We start from the raw sequence: 17404 nt of genomic DNA on the forward strand, positions 1-17404 counted from the left end.
TTAGCATAATGTTCAAGGTTCAACCAAGTTGAACCCCATTGTATGAATCTTTTTTTGTCCATTCATTCATTGATGGTATTGTTTCTACCTTTTAGCTGTTATGTATAATGCTATTATAAATGTTTGTGTACAAGTTTTTGTGTGGGCATATGTTTTCACTTGTCTTGGGTGTATACCTCAGAGTGGAATTGTTGGGTCATGTGGTCACCCTATGTTTAATCATTCTTTAGTGTTTTTGAGTATGTCTCTTTGGATAACTTTTTTAGTGGTTCTTCTAAATATTACATTACATATACATGACTTATCACAGTCTGCTGTTGTCATTTTACCAGTTTTAGTGAAGTATAGAAACCCTACCTCCTTGTAAGTTCCTTTACACTCCCCCATTTACAGCTAATTGTCTTAAATATTTCCTCTACACACATGTAGAACCACATCAGACAGTGTTTTAATTTTTGCTTCAGCCATTAAAACATTCATCCATTTTCTACTTGACAAGACCTTTTTAGTCTAAATTTGAGATCTAAAGCATTTGCGCAATATTCTATGACAGGCTTTCCACTTAATAACCTGAAGAACCACCTTAGGTGTCACTGAGTAGTTCATGATATTCTGATATTTTGATGGAACTGCAAAAAGCGTCTAATGGATTTTCAGTCAGTGATGTTGATGGAGTGGGGTGGTGTTACTCCCATTACTCCACCTTTAGCATGTGAGGTTGGCAGAACTTCCGGTGTGGGCCGAGCCTGGATCATCTCCCTGGGTTTGTTCCTCTGCATGTAACACGCATGCATTAATTCACTCTGGCAGCCCAACATCTCTGAGCTCCCACCGTGTGTCACGTGTGTGGGGACAAGACAGGCCAGGTCTGTGGCTCACGGAACTTATGTTCTAGCTTGTAAGCGGCAAATACAAACAATGACCGGGTAAAGCAGAACATTTTTTCTGGATGGAAGCCCCAGTTTTCTCCTTGAGAAGAGCCCTGTGCTGGTGGCAGAGAAACTGAGTTCTGGTGCTGGCTTTGTTGTTTACCAGCTCTATGGATGGGGGCACATGATTTACCTTTTTCTGGCCTCCTCTCTTTTCTTGGATATAAAATGAGGCTAATTTCCTCCTACAGGTGACTGCCATATAGAATATACTTGCTAAATATTTGCTGAACAAATCAGTGTCTGCTTTGCCCACTTTCTGGACCCTTGCAAGGATCAAAAGACTCATGTTTGTGACAGACTCTTACAGAAAGTGAGGTACTACCTGGATATAAGTTGTCTTGATAAGTGTGCTGTCTTTTATAAATTACTGTCATCCTCCATTTGTGTAAAAATGTAGCCTCGTGAATTTCAGTAACTGGAGGATGGATCCTGAGTCTCCTTTTTAGTTTTTATTCTAAAAATTACACTAGAAATATCCTTCCTGTAGAACTTGTAGCAGCATTTTTTTAACATTTCTCAAGGGAAACTCTAAATGGCGAAGAATGAGGCCAGAAGCAAAATGAAATGGGGTCAGGTCTCGTAGTGATAGTCTCATCTCTGGAAGCAAACACTGCACTGTAGATGCTTCTGTTTGATGGGCCACGTCTGACACTTGCCATGTCAAGCATTTTCTAAATAGAGCCACCAGCTTTGGTGACTTTTGAGAGCACACGTGAAGCCTGGCGGACAAGTCTGTGCGGCCCTGTGGGTAAGAGGCAGGGCTGTGGGTGGGTGGCCTCGCTCTAGTGGCGCGGTCCCTTTTGGGAGCTCCACTGAGCTGCCCACATCTCCGAGGCTCACCCTCCGCATCTGGAACAGAGAGGTGACATTCCTGCCTTTCTTGTCACATTTTAAATGGCTAACCTGTGTGAGACACTTCTAAGGTAAGCCCTCGGGATGGGGTAGTTAGGACAAATAGCTGAGCTTCATTACTTAGACCTGGAAGGGTCCTAACAGCATCCCCTTGGCCCAAGAGACAGAAGAACTGAACTCTGCTGTTTTCTCCTGCCCACGTCTCTTACAACCTTCCTCACTGCCCTCCCCACCTTCCGACATCCCTTCTGTGGCTGCTACTCACGTGTACCAGCAAGTTCTTAGTTGAGAATAACAGTAAACCAGCTCTGGATATGTTAAACCAAAAAAAAAAAAAAAAAAAGGTATTTACTGGAAGGATCTTCATTTGCTCACAGAATCCCTGGAAAGGCAGAACAGAGATCTCAGAGGAGAGGTGAGAAGAAGGCAGGCTGGGCAGCCGGATCCAGGCTCAAAGTCGTGTCACAGAACCATCCCGGCAAGGACATTGCCACCGGGGCCCTGCTACCTCTACTGCCGCTGAGAAACAATTGTTGCTGCTGCCACCACTGCCAGCAAAGAATTCTCCCCATTCCTTTTCTTTTCTTTTGGCCACAAGACTTGCGGGATCTTAGTTCCCAGACCACAGACTGAACCCGGGCCTTCGGCAGTGAGAGCATGGAGTCCTAACCACTGGACTGCCAGGGAATTCCCCCCATTCCTGTACTTTTAAATGTAAACTTTTAATAAAGTACAATATACAGAGAGGAAAGTGGGCAAATCACAAAATGAACACACTGAATAAGCTCTGCCCCGCTGAAGAAATAAAACATGACCAGCCCTCCAGGAGTCCCCCCATGTCCCCTTCCAGTCACTGCTCCCCCAAGGGTAACTGCTGTCTGGACTTCTCACCCCAGAGCTTTCTTTTACCTGTTACTGTACTTTTTATCAGTGGAATCACACAGTACGTCCTCTTGGTGTCTGACTTCTGCTCAACATTATGTTTGTGAGGTTCTCGCAGGTTGTTATGTGCAGTTCTAATGCTTTTATTCTCATTGCTGTATAATAATACATCACCATTGGATAAACCACCAAACAAATATACCACCATTTGTTTATCCGGTCTAGTGTGGACAGATGTGTGTGTTGTTTTCAGTTCTCGGTTATTAGGAAGATGCTGTGGAAGTTCTGGAACATGTACACGTGTGCACATCCCGAGTGGGGAGTTCTGTAGGAGCAGAATTGCTGGATCGTGGGGCATGTGTATGTTTACTGATAACTGATGACATTGAGCACTGCTTTGTACGTTCGTGAGCCATTTGGATATCCTCTTTTGGAAAGTGCCTGCCTAAATCTTTTGCCCATTTTTAAATTGGGTTGCTGGCCTCTTTATTACTGATTTTAGGAGTTCTTTGTATTTTCTTGACACAGGTTCTTTGTTGGGTACATTTATTGCGAATAACTCTCCCAATCAGTGGCTTGGATTTTCCGAGTGTATGTTTTGCATCTCTAGATCCAGATTTTAAAACCTCTGCAAACACACAGGATTTGCCTGGTTGCTAGGGATCCCAGACAGCAAACATCACACCTTGTTTGCAGTCACAGGATGGCATTCCAAGATGATATAGCCTCTGGGGAGGTGCCTGGGTCAGGACTCAGCCACGCACAGCAGACATGACTCTGGCTAGTGTGAGCAGAAGGCTGTGCGGCCAGGGGTGGGGTCATTTCCCACTCGCTGGAAGGGCTGGAGGAGCGGGCTGGAAGGAGTCAGGAGCAGTCTGGGCCCCCAGACTCTCACCACCTCTGCTGTGATGGGGTGAACCGCTGATACCACTGCAGGGAGCCCTGGAATCGGGGGCTGCCAGAGCACAAGCCCTGTGTCGCAGTTCCTGCCACCACGATGGGTGCCTTTCCTCTTGCTCACTTCCACATTTAGGTTTTGTGTGAATGCATGTCGTCGGTGGAAACTGATTCCTTGGAATCTTTGATGCAGGTTGTTTTTGGCTGTCTAGCCACTATGGTGTCGGAAGAGGGGAAACCTCCGAGCAGGACGGGCAGCTTTGGGGCAGGGCTGCTCCAGTAAGGAGAGGAGCCGTGCGGGTGCCGTGGTGCTGAGTATTCTAGGCGGGAACTGTGTGGAGGGCAAGGTGCAGCCCTGTGGTTGGTGTGCTCAGCTGATGAACAGGCTCAGCTGCATGTGAGGTTCCAGAAGGTCATTCCTCCACCCATCTGTTCAGCCATTGTGTTTAGGTCCTAGGCTGCTGTGATAAAGCACGAAAAAGTGGGTGGCTTAAAACAAAGGAAATGTATAGTCTCGTACTTGTGGAGGCCAGAAGTCTAAAGTGAAGGTGTCAGCAGGGCTGTACTCTCTCTGAAGGCCCTGGAGGAGAGTCTCTCCCAGGCCTGCCTGGCCTCTGATGTTGGCTGGTGATCCTTGGCATTCCCTGGCTTGTAGATGCATCACTCCCATCTCTGCCTCCCTCCTGTTTCTGTGTCTGTTCCTCTTCTTATAAGGACACCAGTCTTATTGGACTACGGCCCACCCTAATGACCTCATCTTAACTTGATTATATCTTCAAAAACCATATTTCCAAATAAGGCCACATTCACAGGTGCTGGGGGTTAGGACTTCAATAAATCTCCCTGGGGGACACAATTTAGTTCACTTTTATGCCCATCATCAACCCAGGCCTTGGCTGGACCCTCTCCTTTGGCTGCTCCGGATCCCTGGGCTTTCCCAGAGCCACAGCCCCCATGCCGCTGCTCTGGGTTAGCCTGACCCTCCTCCTAGTCTGTGCTTGGGCAGAGTCCCTCACTGTTTGAGACACTGCTCCAGTGTACGCCTTGACCCCTCTAGGACAAGAAAGGGTCATTCTGTTTCCTGAGATCTAACCACCGGCAGCTTATCCTTTCATTTTGATTTTAAAGCCAACTTTTAACTGACAACCGATATGTATGTAGCATACAATATATTGTATGTGTGTAACAGACACATAGAAAAATAGGTAAATTACAAGAGTGTAACAATGAATTTTTATAAAGCGAACACCCCTTTGTTTTGAATTTATTTCCCTCTGCTTATTAAATACTACCTTGCAGTTTATGGGCCTGCCTCTTTCACAAAGTGGAATGTTCTCTGAGGCCAGAAAATGTGTCTTATTTACCTTTATATCTACCACCTCTCCAGTTTCTAGCACAATTCCTGTATATGGTAACCCATAGGAAGTACTTGCCAAATTAGAATTTAGAAGATCAGAGAGGAATTTACCAAGTGAATCAGAGTCAGCTTGAGCAAGCATTGAACAGAAGTCTCATACAAGGCTGAGTGCTTTGCTCCAAATTAGTAGCCTTTGTCTTTCTATGTGTCTGAGTTAAAACTTGTTGCCTGTCAATTTTTTTTCTTGCCCGTGGACATTTTTTTGTGTGTGAGAAGGTCCTCCAGAACGCATAGCCCAAGGCAAGGATTAAAGAGTTGACACTTTCCATCGACAGATGAATGGATAAAGAAGATGTGGCACATATATACAATGGAATATTACTCAGCCATAAAAAGAAATGAAATTGAGTTATTTGTAGTGAGGTGGTTGGACCTAGAGTCTGTCATACAGAGTGAAGTAAGTCAGAAAGAGAAAAACAAATACCGTATGCTAACACATATATATGGAATCTAAAAAAAAAAAAGTGGTTCTGAAGAACCTAGGGGCAGGACAGGAATAAGGACGCAGATGTAGAGAATGGACTTGAGGACACGGGGAGGGGGAAGGGTAAGCTGGGACGAAGTGAGAGCGTGGCATGGACATATATACACTACCAAATGTAAAATAGATAGCTCGTGGGAAGCAGCCGCGTAGCATAGGGAGATCAGCTTGGTGCTTTGTGACCACCTAGAGGGGTGGGATAGGGAGGGTGTGAGGGAGACGAAAGAGGGAGGAGATATGGGGATATATGTATATGTATAGCGGATTCACTTTGTTATAAAGCAGAAACTAACACACCATTGTAAAGCAATTATACTCCAATAAAGATGTTAAAAAAAAAAGAGTTGACACTTTGAGAGATGCAGTCGAAGGGCAGTGAAGCAGAAAAGGGGAGTGGGAAGATGGAAGTGACAATGATGCAGTGCGTTTCCTTTGCTGGATGTCGCTTCACAGCGAGCGGCAGAGACACAGTGGGCCTGGCGCACATACTCCTCCAGAAGACACACGAAGAGAAAACACACCACTCAGCAGTCCACAGAGGCGCAAGTGGAGGGAGGATGTATCTGCCCCATTCACTCCCATCTCCCGTTTCCCACTGTCATTTTATGAGAGTCCAGAAGTGGAGGGACAGTTGGGCAAGGAGGAGGCACCGACTGACAGAGAAGGTGGTCGAGGGAATCTGGGGAGGTGCACAAGGTTTGTATCCAGCACGCTCCACACCTTGCGCTACTCAGGTCCGCGCATGCCTTCATTGGTATCTGCTCTCCCACTGCAATGGGGGGACCACCACCCTCTGAGAGAACAAAGACACGTTGACCCCTTCCCTGGGAGGGGACGTGGCGAGTCTAGTCAGCAACAGGGTCCCCTTCCTGGTGGCCAGCTGGGGTCGCCTGGAAGACTGAAGCAAGAAGGTTGTGAAACAGGCTCCTTCGGTGCTGCTGTGGCTGGTCCTGATGCTGTGATCGACATTCATCCTCTTCTTCCTCCACCACCCGTTCTGAACCCTCTTCACTCTCTGCTAGCACCATGCATATTTTCAACTGCACAGGGGGTTGGGTGCTTCTAACCCCTGACGTTGTTCAAGGGTCAACTGCATATCATCTTCCCTAAGGAATGTAAACAAAGCAGGAGAGAATCAGAAACAGTAGTTCAAATGAAAGATAAATGTCTTCCTGAGTGTCAAGTCATCTGACTTTGGAACTGGTAGAAGAGTCAAGGAAGTAATAACAGATGATGAACAGCCAGGGAGTGTAAGTGAGCATTAAAGAGCAGCAGAAGTGCCAAATGAGCTCCGGCACTGGCAGGGTTACGTGCTGACCAGTTGCTCTTCCTTTTCCCACATCCTCTGTGGAAAGAGCTTTGGTACGTCGTGGGGGAGGGTGGGGGAAGAGTGGTGTCTGAACTTCCTTTGAGTGTCTAAAGGAGTGAGTTAAGTAGATCCAGTCATGATAGTTGGATCTCACTTTTCAGACACTGGTCACAGTTGGAAATGGCCCACACTTTAGTCACCTCCGCTTCCCCTTACCTTGGTACCATTAGCTCCATGACCTTGTAACCAGCCAAGGGTCAGTTCCTTGTCGCAAGGGGTACTGTGTCAGCCCAGCCATTGCCTTCATCTCCTGGGGCCAGAGGAGAATGGTGGCATCCTCTGCCACTCTCCCCACTGAGACCCGCCCCCCCAACAAGCCAAGCCCCTACCAGTCAATCCCGAGAGGCCTTATTTCCCATCTCCTGTGCCAGCTCCAAGCGTCTGAGATTCCAAGGATGTGCCTTGAGGCTTTTATTCAGTCTAGAACTATTGAGTTTGGGAGCCTCACCCCATCCCTTCTCTTGCATCCCACAGAAATCAGGGTGAAATGGCCCACACCTGCCGTGGCACCATCAACCTGTTCACTGCGCACTTTGACACGGAGGACTCTTGCGGTATCGTGCTGACCAGTGGGGGCAGGACCTACCACCTCAAGGCCGGTTCAGAGGTGGAGCGGCAGCAGTGGATCACCGCCCTGGAGCTGGCCAAGGCCAAGGCTGTCCGCTTGATGAGCAGCCAGTCAGGTAGCGAGTGCTTGGTGCAGCGGGAGTACGTGCAGGGTCGTGGGTCTGGAGAGAGTGGGAACTGAAAGTGTTTGGAGGCCAGTGGTGACCAGGCTAGTTCAGACCAACCTCGGAAGGTCAGGGTGCGTGTTTGCCCTTCCCACTCAGCTCCGTGCGTCCTCAACAGTGGGATGTTAGGTGGTCAGGGTGGCTGGCAGTTCTCGGGATGGAAATGTTGAGGTGGGCAGGGCTGTGTGTGTCTTTCTTTGGACAAGTCTGGTTCCTGGGCTTCAGCAGAACTTTCGGTTGCTGCAGTGAGTCAGTTCCAGAAGCAGAGTCAAGGTGGGAGGCCAGGATGGTGCACTTGTGCCTCAGGCCAGACTTTTTTCGAGGTCCATTTGGAGATTGAAAACCATTTAGCCAGAGATGCTGTCTTTGCCAAGATGGAGGGTCAGCTCAGAAGTCCTGAGCAAGACATTTTATTTTTTACTTTAATACATTTTTAAAAATATGTATTGTCTTTATAAGATTCATAAACCAATGGTTTCAAAGCATATGCAGTGAAGTCTGCCCTTGACTCTTATCCCCAGCTACCCACCCTGTTCTCCCACCCAGGGGCAACCAGAGCTACCAGTATCTTATGTGTTTACATGTGTATTCAAATAAGTACTTATAGGAAATTCAGTCCCCCACCTTGCTTTTTTTCCATTTGGCAATAGTATATCTTGGAATTTTTTCCTATAAATACATAAAAAGCTTCCTCCTTGTTTTTACAACAGTACAGTACTTCATTGTACGAATGTACCCTAGTTTATGTAACCTATAGCCTGTTGATGAACATTTAGGTTGTTTCTTTAATTTGCTATGACCTGCCACGCTGCAGTGAGTAACCTTGCATTTCATTTCAGGTGTGTACAAGAATAAATGAAACATACGTCCCAGGAAGGGGGGTTGCTGGGTCGGTGGGACTGTGCATTTCTAATTCTGAGACACTGTCACTCTGCCTCCCACCTGGGTCGTACCAGTAGATGCCTGCGGCCCTGTGTAAGAATGCTGGCCTCCTTAGAGCCTTGCCCGCCCAGAGCAATAGCAGGTTTCTGATGGGTGAAAACTGGGTCCACACATACAGAGGGGAGGACTGGGAAGCTGTGATCCTTTTGAAGTTATAAGCACAAGGTGTGTGTTTATATAGACCTGTGTGGGTTTTTTTTTAATATAAATTAATTTATTTTACTTATTTATTTTAGGCTGTGTTAGGTCTTCATTGCGCGCGGGCTTTCTCTAGTTGCAGTGAGCGGGAGCTACTCTTTGTTACAGTGTGCGGGCTTCTCATTGTGGCGGTTTCTCTCGTTGTGGAGCACGGGCTCTAGGCGCGTGGTCTTCAGTAGTTGCGGCACACGGGATCAGTAGTTGTGGCACATGGGCTCTAGAGCACAGGCTCAGTAGTTGTGGCGCATGGGCTTAGTTGCTCCGCAGCATGTGGGATCTTCCCGGACCAGGGCTCGAACCCATATCCCCTGCATTGGCAGGTGGATTCTCAACCACTGTGCCACCAGGGAATCCTAGACCTGTGTGTTTTTTAAAGAGGCAGGGCCCCAGGTGAGAAGGAGTCACAGCCCCTGTTCTCCAGGATTGTCTCCAAGGCTGGTCCAGGAGATAGTGAGTCCTGTGGAAGGAGCTCTAGCACAAAGCAGGTGGAGGGGCTAGTGACATCAGTCATTGTGCCCCATACTCAGTCTCCCTGCATTGGGGTCTCTCCCCCAGCACTAGCTTCTCAGTGCACATGGAAGGTCATTGACTATCAGTCTGACCTTCTCTTTTAGTCTCACCCATTTGGAGCATGGGTCCCTCCATGATGACTCTTTTTCTTGGGGTCAGCACTCTGTGGCTTGGGTGTGTCAGCAGTGATGCTGAGCTTGGCCAGGGGTCCCCAGGGTACCACTCCATTTCCCAGTGAAGGAGGGTGTTTGGGGGCATCTCAGGTATGGGCTGCATTGAGACCCCCAGCAGGACCTGTGGTCTCAGTTTGGATGCTTGTAGCAAATGATGTAGCTGGTGTTGTGGCTGGACTCGGGACGACCCCATTGGCCAAGTGCAGGGACATTGCTGGTTGTGGAAGAACTAGCTTCCTCTTAGTAGCTTGTAAGTAAAATCAATCAATCAATCAATCATTGCCTCATTTTTAGGAACTTCTTGAAAATAATGTAGCAGGTAGCACCTACTGGATTCATCATTCTGGAACAATTTTCCTGGGACAGCCAGCAGCAGGGGTTTCTTTTGCAGCTGGTACGGAAGTACTGTTAACTCAGCTGACAGTGCTAGGGATTGCTAGCCTGCACTGCCTCTAGGAGAGTCTGGGACCCCTGAGGGAGCAGCCTCAGGCACACATTCCTTCATTTCATGTCCTTTAGGCGTGGTCAGAGGCTAGAGATGCACCACATGTCTTGTGTTCCCAAGAGGTTAGCCTTCTGGGTAAGGTCACAGAACAGACATTCAGGTACAACTCAAAGTAACACATGCTACGTGTCAGTGAGACTTGGTAGGATTCCTCTCCTTTTGGTGTCATGAAGCACAAATAATTTCACTGAAGAGAAGACACAGATGGCAAATAAGCACATGAAAAGGTGTTCATTATCATTAGCTGTTAGAGAAATACAAATTAAGATCACTGTGAGATATCACTACACATTATTAGAACAGCTAAAATTAAAAATAGCGATAATACTAAATGCTGGTGAGGATCCATCATAAGTTACTGGTGGGAACGTAAAATGGTACAGCCACTCTGGAGAACATTTTGGCAGTTTCTTAAAAAACTAAACATGCAATTACTATATGACCCAGGAACTACACCCTTGCATATTTATCCTAGAGAAATGGCAACTTATGTTCACACAAAAACCTGTACACAAATGTTCATAGCAGCATTATTTTTAATTAATTAATTAATTATTGTCTGTGTTGGGTCTTCGTTGCTGTGCTCAGGCTTTCTTTAGTTGCGGCGAGTGGGGGCTACTTTTCGTTGCGGTGCACAGACTTCTCATTGCGGTGGCTTCTCTTTTTGCAGAGCAAGGGCTCTAGGCCCTCGGGCTTCAGCAGTTGTGGCACGTGGGCTCAGTAGTTGTGGCACATAGGCTTAGTTGCTCCTTGGCATGTGGGATCTTCCTGGACCAGGGATTGAACCCATGTCCCCTGCATTGGCAGGCAGACTCTTAACCACTGTGCCACCAGGGAAGTCCCATAGCAGCATTATTTTTAATAGCAAAGTACTGGAAACTTCTCAGATGTCCTTCAGTGGATTGAACAAACCCTGGTACATCCATTGAATGGAACGCTATTCGGCAGTCACAATGAATGAACTATTGATGCGTACAATAACTTGGATGGATCTCAGAGGCATTATGCTGAGTGAAAGAAGCCATTCTCAAAAAGTTGTATGATTCCATTTATATGACACTCTGGAAAAGGCAGAAACTAGAGATGTAGAGCAGGTCAGTGGTTGCCAAGGGTGAGGGGTGAAGGGAGGGAGTGATACAAAGTTGTAGTATGAGGAAGTGTTTTGGGGGTGATGGAATTGTTCTGTGTCCTATGGTGAAGCTGTGTCATGAATCTATACATGCGTTAAAATGCATAGAACTGGCGAATTCCCTAGTGGTCCAGTGGTTTGGACTCGGCCTGCCCTGGCCTGAGTTCAGTCCCTGGTCGGAAAACTAAGATCCCACAAGACGAGAAAAAAAAAAAAAAAGCATAGAACTGTGCAGCAACAAAAGAATTGCTGTGTGTTCATTTGAAAGTAAAATGCAGTTTTGACTTCTGTCTCTTCTTGGTTCTCCCCGCCCTACAGACCTGTCCAGCTTTCCCTCTCCTCATTGGCACACCGTCTTGCTGTCAGGCTGGCTTGGAAGCTGAGCCTCCTGCTTACAAACCCTCTTCGTTAGCACCCAGCCCCTTCCCACACCCTGCTTCCCCTTAGGTCTGCTTCCCCTTCAAGGAGAGGCCATTATGGAAACCCTCCCTGAGCTGGCCCCCTGCCTGGGCTAGATGCTTGCTCTCTGCCACCGGGCTCAGCCCCTCATGCGCATGCACAGTGGTGTGCTAGTTAGTGTGAGCATGAGTTCCCGGAGCCTCAGATTCCCTGTCCGTCAGTCCACCAGAGGCTTTGACTGTGTGCCTCCCAACGTCCTTCCAATTCAAAGATTTCTAAGTCAGTGGGAGCCACGTTTCCTGGGTTCAAACCATGGCTTAGTAACTGTGTGACCTTGGGTGAGGTGCTTGCTGTCTGTTGCCTCTTTCTCTCCTCTGTAAAGCAGGCTTAATCATAGAACCACCCCTTAGAGGTGCTGTGAGGACTATCTTAGACAGTGCATGAAACGAACTTAGCACATGACTTGTCAAATGCTCAAGAAAAGTCAGCAGTAGTTATTGATAATAGTCACCTTGGCAACTTTAAAATAATACAGGTTCCCAGGTCTCCCTGCAGGGATAAATCTGAATGAATGAGAGCATTGGGGATGGGGGGGGTGGGGAGCGGGGGGCGGGCACCTGCATTAAAAAAAAATCTTCCTGGATAGGATTGCCAGATTTAGTAAATAAAAGGTCAGGTCACCAACTTTCATTTGCACTTCAAACATACACAGATATTTTAGTGTAAATGTGTCCCATGCAATAGTTGGGACATACTTACACTGAAATTTGTTTATTGTAATTCAGTGTAAAGGGCGTCCTACATTTCATCTACCTGCATTTAGCCGTATCCTGGGGGACTTTGATGCTCAGCCCACTTGGGTGGGTGTGGTCCAAAGTGGAACTTCTGTCAGAAAATAGAGAGTATCCTTTCACTTGACACAGGGGGGAGCTAGAGGGTAGTTTGTTTGCTTTCCTTGCTCCTAAATCAGTGAGTAAGGAAGCACCAGAAGTTCGGCTGGCATGCAACCTACCTCTCAGAATCATTTTCATATCTTCAGGTCCGCCTCCCAGTGGGGGCTCCAGGAGGCTGTGAGCAGTGAACCCAGAGCCGGACACCTCTCTCTCTTGGGCCTTACCTCCAGGGGGGCTAATCCAGCTCCTCAGGGGCTCTCTCTCTCTCCTGCCCTGCTCCCCCAGGCTGACTTGCCCCCACCTTGAGGTCATAGCCCTATTCTGATATCACAGCCCAGCACTTGGAATTATCCCAGGCAGCCCAGATTCTGCCCTTAGGGCAACCAAGGCGGCGTTTGAGCAGGGGGTGAGGGGGCTGTTTGTGGCTGGTGGCCCTAGGGGCTGACCCTAAAGACCATCTGGGCACCCTGCCATCCTATTGCTTCAAGATGAAAATCCTCTAAAAGTTAGGACTTGGAAGGCTTTCCTGCTGTCCCTATTGGCCATGGGCCCCCAAGGTAGAAATAAGTCCCTGGGGAGTGGTGGGGGGTAATCTAGCTCTGGATCAGCTCCTGGAAAACCTGCTGCCTTTGTGCCTCAGCAGGCAAGTGGCCTGGAGAAATGGTGGTCTTGCCTTGGTCCACTCAGCACTCTTCCCATTCGAAGGAATGACTACCTAAACTGGGGGTTTCTGACTTGTTGGGGAGAACTGTTCCTTAGTGCTCAGAAAATCCCTGCAAGCACTGAGCCATGGCTTCTCCCGTGGTCACCCCCAGAGGCTGGGTGGGGACAGGGGTGTGCTTGTCTCAGGACAAAGGGAAAACATAGCCACATTCAAGCTATTAACCCTTGGACCCCTTAGTCCCAAGGAGGAGGAACCCCATCCACTTAGCTGGTCAGAAGGTATAATGAGGTCTCTTGTAAGCTCATTAAGTTAGTAAAATATTGAGTGGCATGGATTAAACAACACACACACACATGCACACACAAGCCCTGAAAAACTTCTAACTTTGGTGGGCACAAAGGCTGCTGGGGTGAGTGCATTAAAATTCTTAGGGGAGGACCACCAAGATTCTGATGAGATGATCAGATGGTGCCCATTAAAAATGGTCCCGGGCTTCCCTGGTGGCGCAGTGGTTGAGAGTCCGCCTGCCGATGCAGGGGACGCGGGTTCGTGCCCCGGTCTGGGAAGATCCCACATGCCGCGGAGCAGCTGGGCCCGTGAGCCATGGCTGCTGAGGCTGCGCGTCCGGAGCCTGTGCTCCGCAACAGGAGAGGCCACAACAGTGAGAGGCCCGTGTACTGCAAAAAAAAAAAAAAAAAAAGGTCCCCATTTTTAATATGCATTTCATACAGCGCTCCTGCTGGCCCCCCATGGATCTCATTTTGAGAAACATGGTCTGCTCAGACTCCTGGATGGCTTGCTGCAGCTGCCTTGCTTCCCCCATTTCCAAATTCTGTGTTTTCCATGGAATGGGTTTAAAAAAATTTTTTTATTGAAATATAGTTGACATTTACAATGTTGTTTTAGTTGGAATGGGGGTTTAATTCTGTTTTACTACCATGTATTTTTTTGGCTGCTTTGGGTCTTCGTTGCTGCACGTGGGCTTTTTCTCTAGTTGCGGCAAGCGGGAGCTACTCTGTTACAATGTGTGAGCTTCTCATTGTGGTGGCTTCTCTTGTTGCGGAGCATGGGCTCTAGGCACGTAGGCTTCAGTAGTTGTGGCTCGCGGGGTCTAGAGCACAGGCTCAGTAGTTGTGGCACATGGGCTTAGTTGCTCCCCGGCATGTGGGATCTTCCTGGACCAGGGATCGAACCCGTGTCCCCTGCCTTGGCAGGCGGATTCTTAACCACTGCGCCACCAAGAAAGTCCCTACCACGTATTTTTTTTTTAAATTCACTGGAACCACAGAGACAAAAGGGATGGTGTGGGGCGTTCACCAGGTGCACTTCTATCTGAATTCTTGTCCCCTTTCTTCTAGGTATAGGTGCAGCCTTTTTCTCCACCTAAGAAGAGGGATTATGTCCGTATTGGGAGTGCTATACCCTTCACTCATCAGAGACTCTCTCTTCATCGTCCTCACCTTGACTGAGAGAGTGGGACAGTGGGTGTGAACTGTTGGTCATTGAAACTGATAGTGGTGAAGGGTGTTGCTGACCAGAGGGGTTGGCTTTTGTTTCTGTGGTGGCCCCGGGATGAACATTTAACGGTACCCCAGGAGGGGAGCCATTGCTCTTTGATGGGTCAGCAGCTCAAGGTGGGAATTCCCTGCTTGCTTTGGCTGTGAATTCGGGGCTCCAAGAGCATGAATGCCACACAGCCCTCTGAACAGATAAACAGATCTATGTCTAGTTTGGAGGAGAAGTCGGTTTCTGGTTTTGAGTCCTTTGGATTAGGCAGTGTCCAGCCTTCAGGTGTTCAGGCCTGGAGCCCTTTGTGATCTCAGCAGTTCCCTCCAAGCTTCTGGCCCAGGTGGGAGGCATGACGTGTCCTGGCCCTTGGTCCTTGGCTCTCAGGTTGCAGGACAGGGGGGTTGACCTCACCCTACCCCTCCAAAACATGGATGGGTCAGCCTCCCTTCCCCTCAGACTCTCCTCTGCCTTGACTCACACCTGGGCCACCTCATCCAGACCAAGGGAGGAATGAGGGGCAGTTAAGATTTCCCCTCAGCGATGCCAGGACAGGGAGCTGAGCTCACTCCATTCCATGTGCCCACCTTGGTGTTTGGAGAGAGAAAAACCTGTGCCCAATTTGAGAAATGAGGCCTTGAGGATTTTGTCAAAATAGAGGACCAGCCTCTGCATCCCGAGAGCTTGTTGCACGCAGGCCAGTGGCTTCTACTTTGCAGCTTCAGCAGTACCTTGTGTGGAGTTGTTGCTCACTAAATGTGTCAGTTGAAAGAGGTCCAGGTAAAATCCTCAGGTAGGACAGTTGGACTCAAGGATGCTACAGAACCCCAAGGATGGGATTTTTTAAAATCCTTTTGTTGTTATGGAAAATTTATGACATAAACAGAAGCGGACAGAAGTCTCAGGAGCCGGCACATACTTGTCACCAGCTATCAGCTCAGTCTTGTTTCTGTGCCTCTACCCTCTTCCCTAATCCTGTGTCATTTTGAATATTCGTCAATATTTCAGGATGCATCTTTAAAAGATAAGGATTCCTTTTTTAAACATTTAATATTTAGTTCAAGGTACTGTTATCACATCTGCAAAATTAACAGTGCAGTGGACTGAAGTTTGTTTAAAGGAAACTTTACTCTCCCTGGTGACTTCGAGGGTGTGAGGGAACTAGAAAAGGGGGTGCAGTGCCTGAGAAAGGGGGACACACATGTGCTTCCAGTAGAGAAGACTGGGCTTTATTCAGAGTCTGAAGGAACCCAGGGGAAAGTTAGCGTCCCTCAGCTGGGAGAGAATTTTGGCCCTTCCTGAAGAAGCGGGGCTTGGCACAGAGCAGGAGGTCCTGGAAGGCTGGAGACCTCTGATGGCTCGGCCTTGCCAGGGAGCCTGCAGGGTGGGGTGGGGGGGTATGAGTTGGAGTCAATTTTTAAGAGTCCACATTAGCAAAGGCAAGAGCCACCAGAAAGGAACTTAGCAAAAGGATGGTATTTTGTTATGCAAGAGGTGTTGACAGTTTGGACTTAGATGTGATCCTGTGACCCATACAGATGGCAGAGGCTACCCCTGAGGGACTCGTGTAAATCGGTGCTAGTTGAAGAGGCTCAGGGTAACTGGGTCACCAGCGAGTTCAAATGTATGTGCACAGTTTGAGCAGACTGACGCTCAGTTCTCAGAGAAACTGAGTTGGATTTTTGCAGCGAGGGCAGTGTTTGTTCTGACCTCGCCTCTTCCCACAGGGCCCTCTGCCAGCCATTCCAGAGGTGGCCCCCCTATTTCAGTAGAAAAATAAGCATTCTGAAATGTTTGTATTGGAGGTGGTCTTCTTAAGAGGATTAGTAGGTCAGAGTCATTTGACCAAAAAAGTAGACAAAAAAGTCACTTGTCTACATTTGGTACATTCTTACCATTAAGATGCTTTAAGCAAGAGGGAGGAGATATGGGGATATATGTATATGTATAGCTGATTCACTTTGTTATAAAGCAGAAACTAACATACCATTGTAAAGGAATTATACTCCAATAAAGATGTTAAAAAAAAATGCTTTAAGCATCATTTTCCTGCCAGGGCAATTACCCTGCTTCCTTTGTAACTAACCTTTGTAACTATAGCACTTACCTTTGTAATTACCAGATTCAGAAGGCTTATGCTTTGTTGCCATTTAGATGTTAACCTGCTCGAGGATCTGTGGGCATGAGTGCCAAGCCTCTGATGCAGGTGGGGCTGGCAGCTCATTGTGTCACTGGTTCCAAAATACAGCATGTGTCCTGAACCCAAGGTGAGCAGGGCTAGAATATCTTCCTGGGATCCTCCTGCACTTAACTTCGCCAGCTTGAACTTTGATTTGGAGGTAAACTTTGAAAGGTCAAGGCTAGGTATTCTGGGCTGTGGAACTGGAAGGTGGGGCTCTGTTCCCCTCCCCCCCACAACCCTGCCGCCCTGGGCAGTTGCTGAATCTCATTTGCATGATGGTGTGAAGGGGCGTGGCTTAGTAAAAGCAGTGCAAAATTTGGGATCCTGGCTTTGCTTTGAGTCATTGTGTAACTTTTAAAACAATGTTCTTATTGAAGTATAGTTGATTTACAATGTTGTGTTAGTTTCAGGTGTACAGCAAACTGATGCAGTTATATATATGTATCTATCTATATATATCTGTATATATATAGACATATATGTTCTATTTCAGATTCTTTTCCAGTATATATTATTACAAGATATTGAATGTAGTTCCCTGTCCTGTACAGTAGGCCCTTATTATTTATCTATTTTATATATAGTAGTGTGTATCCGCTAATCCCAAACTCCTAATTTATCCCTCTCCCCCCCATTTGCCCTTTGGTAACCATAACATTGTTTTCTATGTCTGTTTCTGTTTTGTAAATAAATTCATTTATATCTTTTTTTTAGATTACACAAATAAGTGATATCATATGAT

General features: G+C 47.5%; 1 protein-coding gene across 2 annotated transcripts in view; it reads left to right on the top strand.

The window, feature by feature from the left end:
- The window catches only part of OSBP2 (oxysterol binding protein 2), a 139654-nt gene that overhangs the window by 15835 nt on the left and 106415 nt on the right, over positions 1–17404 (top strand). For both annotated transcript variants that reach the window (XM_060028353.1, XM_060028354.1), the window contains exon 2: positions 7305–7513. In XM_060028353.1, the coding sequence (XP_059884336.1) occupies positions 7305–7513 (209 nt within the window). The remainder of the gene's footprint in view (positions 1–7304; positions 7514–17404) is intronic.

This window comes from Delphinus delphis, chromosome 13 (genome assembly GCF_949987515.2).
Source record: "Delphinus delphis chromosome 13, mDelDel1.2, whole genome shotgun sequence".
NCBI lineage: Eukaryota > Metazoa > Chordata > Mammalia > Artiodactyla > Delphinidae > Delphinus > Delphinus delphis.